Below are 3,983 nucleotides of genomic sequence, written 5' to 3' on the forward strand. Positions count from 1 at the left end.
CTGTGAATACGAGCTCAAGATAGTGAGAGATAAGCCTTGGTGTTTTCTGTGCATTTCTCTTTTCTTTAATGGAATACAATTCTGAAAATAATATTAAACAGCACCCAGTCATTCTCAGAAAGCCGTCACACAAGGAAGAAACCACCATTTTCCCAAACTTTTTGCACAGGAAATTATAATCTGTAATCTCATCTTCTGCCACCTCCCTCAGAAGTTTCGATCAAGACATACATGTATTCAGTGAGTTGCAATTCAGCCTGGGGGATGGAGTGTCAGGATTCAAGTCTTTTTGCTGCGGGGTAACCCCAGGCCCCAGTGATTTCCATAGACAAAAGAGATGCTGGTGAATTTGGGACGTAATTGGCGGACTGGACCGGTCTCCCCGCTCCCTCGACCAATGGCTGTCACCCGGTCCCTTTAAGAAACCAGGAATCCGCCCGGAGTCGGAACCCAAAACAGATCCTCTTCTCTGCTCCTCCCCTGTCCCCGCGCGGCGAATGGTTCGCGCCGGCCTATATTTACCCGAGATCTTCCTCCCGGACGGCAAGGATGTGAGGCAGGCGAGCTGGTCACCGCTCGCAGCACCGGAGAGGGCGCGCTGCAAAGGCGGGCAGCAGACCGTGGAGAGCCCGGGAGCGGAGCTGGACACCGCCTCGGAAGGAAGAAATGAGGTAGCGGCGGTCCCCGGACCCGGCCATGCCCGTCCCCTGCCCTCGGAGCCCAGCGCCGTCTCCGCCAAGCCAGCCCGGACACTGAGCGGGCGGAGCGCGAGTCCCCGGCGTCCGGCAGAGCGAAGATGCAGTGAGGCCCCGCGGGACTGCTGCGCGGGGCCCGCCGCGGCCAGCCGGACCCAGCATCCGACCGCACTTTGGGCGAGCTGCTGACTCTGAGACCAGCCCAGCCGAGGGGCTTTCCGTCTCCAGCAGCCCTCGGAGGTGGGGAGCACCGGCCCCTGGGCACACTCGCTGTAGAGTTTCCGCGGGTTTTGGCCCCAGTCCTGAGGGTTGTGTGTGTTAGGTGACCCTCTTCACGTTCGCCGAGGAGTTCCTGCATATTCTCGCACCATCCCGGGTGCTGTTGCTGGGGCTCTCTTTATTTATTTGCACGCGCGCTTCTAGCTTTTTTCCTGACATTTTCCACTCCACGCTCGTTCTCTTTCCCTTGCATTTTGTTGCTTGCCTGAGACTCTTTGCCCTCGCCCTTGCCCAGGCTGGGGTAATTCTGTGTGCGCGCGTGTCTCCCCCGCACCAACCTTTTTTGCACACTCGAAGCTGAATATTTTCTTTTTTAGAAAATTTACCCCCACCCCCTGCGGGGTTCCTAAGCACTCTGTCTCCTTCCCTCCCCCCAACTCCCTACCACTGGGCCGCTCCCAGTAGTTTGATTTTTCGATCTTGCCCGGGCCGAGCCTGGCAGGGGCCGGTGGCTCAGCGGGCCTCGCACCCGGCGCTCCGCCGCCGCCGCCCAGCTGCGCCGGGGCGCTCTCCGGAGATGCTGCCGTGGAAGAAGCACAAGTTCGAGCTGCTGGCCGAGGCGCCGCCGCGGCAGGCGTCCAAGCCCAAGGGCTACGCTGTGAGCCTGCACTACTCCGCGCTCAGCTCGCTGGCGCGGGCGTGCCCCGAAGGCGCGCTTAGCCGGGTGGGCAACATGTTTCGCTCCAAGCGCAAGAAGCTGCACATCACTAGCGAGGACCCAACTTACACCGTGCTCTACCTGGGCAATGCCACCACCATCCAGGCGCGCGGCGACGGCTGCACCGACCTTGCTGTGGGCAAGATCTGGAGCAAGAGCGAGGCGGGCCGTCAGGGCACCAAGATGAAGCTGACGGTGAGTGCGCAGGGTATCCGCATGGTGCACGCCGAGGAGCGCGCGCTGCGCCGCCCGGGCCACCTCTACCTGCTGCACCGCGTCACCTACTGCGTGGCGGATGCGCGGCTGCCCAAGGTCTTCGCCTGGGTGTACCGGCACGAGCTGAAGCACAAGGCCGTGATGCTGCGCTGCCACGCCGTGCTGGTGTCCAAGCCCGAAAAGGCGCAGGCCATGGCCCTGCTACTCTACCAGACGTCGGCCAACGCGCTGGCGGAATTTAAACGCCTCAAGCGGCGGGACGACGCGCGTCACCAGCAGCAGGAGCTGGTGGGCGCACACACCATCCCGCTAGTGCCGTTGCGCAAGCTGCTCCTGCACGGACCCTGCTGCTATAAACCGCCGGTGGAGCGCAGCCGCAGCGCGCCCAAGCTTGGCTCCATCACCGAGGACCTGCTCGGCGAACAGCAGGAGCAGGAGCTGCAGGAGGAAGAGGAAGAGGAAGAGGAGCCACCCGAGGTCTGCCCGGAGGAGGAGGAGAACCGTGCGGCAGAGGGAGATCCAGCAGAGGAGGAGGCCGAGGCGCAGCGTGCGCTAGTGGTCGCCATGCACTTTGAGTGCGGGGACTTGTTGGATACCCTGGAGAATGGCCGTGGGGAGGCGCTAGGAGGCTGCGGGGGCTCCCTGGGCCCGGGGGCCGGGCCGCCGCCTCTGCTGCTGGGCAGCGCCTCCGACATGAAGGCTGAGCTGTCGCAACTTATCAGCGACCTGGGCGAGCTCAGCTTCGGCAACGACGTGCGCACCCTGCAGGCCGACTTGCGGGTGACGCGCCTGCTGTCGGGTGACAGCACGGGCAGCGAGAGCTCCATCGAGGGCGGGGGCCCTGACGCCACCTCCGCCACCGCCGGGGACTCGTCCGGCCAGGCCGACGGCGCCAGTGCAGACGAGCCCCACTCGGGCTGAGCTCCTCCGCGCGTCGCCGGCGCTCCACCGTGGCTACCCATCCGTGGTCCCGACAACCTCCCTGTCCCTTGCCCGCCCCCAGGAAAGGAGAAATGGGACATTTGGGGCCCAGACCTACACTTGGAGCCCAGGCCCAGCGTTCCCCTGACCGCTTCCCCCTACCTCCCGGCCCCCGCTCCCGCCCCAGCACTTTTGGCTCTGTTTCGCGTGGGGATGCGCGGAGATGTGAGAGGGGAAAACCCCGCCAGGAGGGAGAGAGAGGTACCCCTCTGGGGTGCGGGTGAGGGAAGGCTGGCTGAAGTTCCTAGTCTCAGGCCGTAGGTGCCTGGCCAGTTTCCTGTTTGTGGGGCAGCTGGGGCCTGAGGAGGAGGGGTTGACTTCTTCCTCCCACCCCCTGGGAGCGGCCCTGCGCTGTCACTGACATCTCATTAAAAAAAAAAAAAAATTTGCTCTCAAGGTGTTTGAGGCTTTAATGCAACCCTTTAGCCCTTGGTTCTTTTTGGTGCAAGAACTCTGGCTGTTTACCTCAGACTCAGACCCCTGAAATGTTGCCAAATTCCTCAAATAACTGTTTGGAGGGTGGGGGAGATGAAAGAGAGTTGCATTTTGTTTACAGTTAAAGACATCCAATATCTTAAAAAGGAGTTTTCCTTTAGAAACACACACACACCCTTCCTCTTGCTCAAAAGATCTCACTCCATGATACTGTGTAAAATATTTTTGCACTGTTGTGAAGTATTTTTGACTTTTTTCTGTACATAACTGTGTTCTCAGAGCTAAATGTTTATATCTTTTGCTGTGCAAAAGAAACATGTAAAATGTTGTTCAGTTGTATATACAGAAATGTGTATAAAACATTTTGTTATTTTTTAAAAGTAGCACTGTTCTGGTTCTGTTTGCACGCCAGTGGGGAGAGAATAAAGAGGAAAATTTAACAGAACAGGTGAGCGTCTGGAACTGCTGCGTTGGGGTGGGAGAGGCTGTGTCCAACCCTGGGATGGTGTCATAGGACAGTCTTTGGCCTTTCCTGTGCTTGGAGAGAATTAAGGAAGGAAGGTCCACTTTACGTGCCATCTGGGGCCTTCCTGGACCTCCACAACTCCGGGTGCCGTGTCTGGGACCAGCCTTTTCTTGTATTATCCTGTATTTTTCACTAAGTTGTGTGAGTGTGGTCTTTTTCTGGTCTTTTGGAGAGGCCAGAGTGAGTTCCATAT

At 59.2% G+C, this 3,983-nt stretch overlaps 2 protein-coding genes across 2 annotated transcripts; one reads left to right on the forward strand and one right to left on the reverse strand.

Annotated features, from left to right (window-relative positions):
• LOC134761095 (uncharacterized) lies at window positions 1–1,167 on the reverse strand. Its single transcript, XM_063722431.1, has 3 exons — window positions 1,107–1,167; window positions 232–1,023; window positions 1–81 (listed from the first exon to the last, which is right to left on the reverse strand). Coding segments are annotated over exons 1-3 (855 nt in total). The 3' UTR covers window positions 1–79.
• Window positions 999–3,709, forward strand: FAM43A (family with sequence similarity 43 member A). The gene has a single exon (XM_002814434.5). The coding sequence runs from the start codon at window positions 1,492–1,494 to the stop codon at window positions 2,767–2,769; it is 1,278 nt and encodes a 425-aa protein (XP_002814480.4). The 5' UTR covers window positions 999–1,491; the 3' UTR covers window positions 2,770–3,709.
• Window positions 3,710–3,983: the final 274 nt, after the last annotated feature.

The sequence above is a fragment of the Pongo abelii genome, chromosome 2 (genome assembly GCF_028885655.2).
Source record: "Pongo abelii isolate AG06213 chromosome 2, NHGRI_mPonAbe1-v2.0_pri, whole genome shotgun sequence".
In the NCBI taxonomy this organism is placed as follows: domain Eukaryota; kingdom Metazoa; phylum Chordata; class Mammalia; order Primates; family Hominidae; genus Pongo; species Pongo abelii.

What these genes read in the sequence shown, in the direction of transcription:
- LOC134761095 (XM_063722431.1), bottom strand. Translation starts at nt 1,167, where the DNA reads ATGCAAGGGAAAGAGAACGAGCGTGGAGTGGAAAATGTCAGGAAAAAA. An exon ending in GAAAAAAGCTAGAAGCGCGC is followed by an intron (nt 1,024 to 1,106) that starts GTGCAAATAAAT and finishes GAACGTGAAGAG; the next exon opens with GGTCACCTAACACACACAAC.
- FAM43A (XM_002814434.5), top strand. Translation starts at nt 1,492, where the DNA reads ATGCTGCCGTGGAAGAAGCACAAGTTCGAGCTGCTGGCCGAGGCGCCG.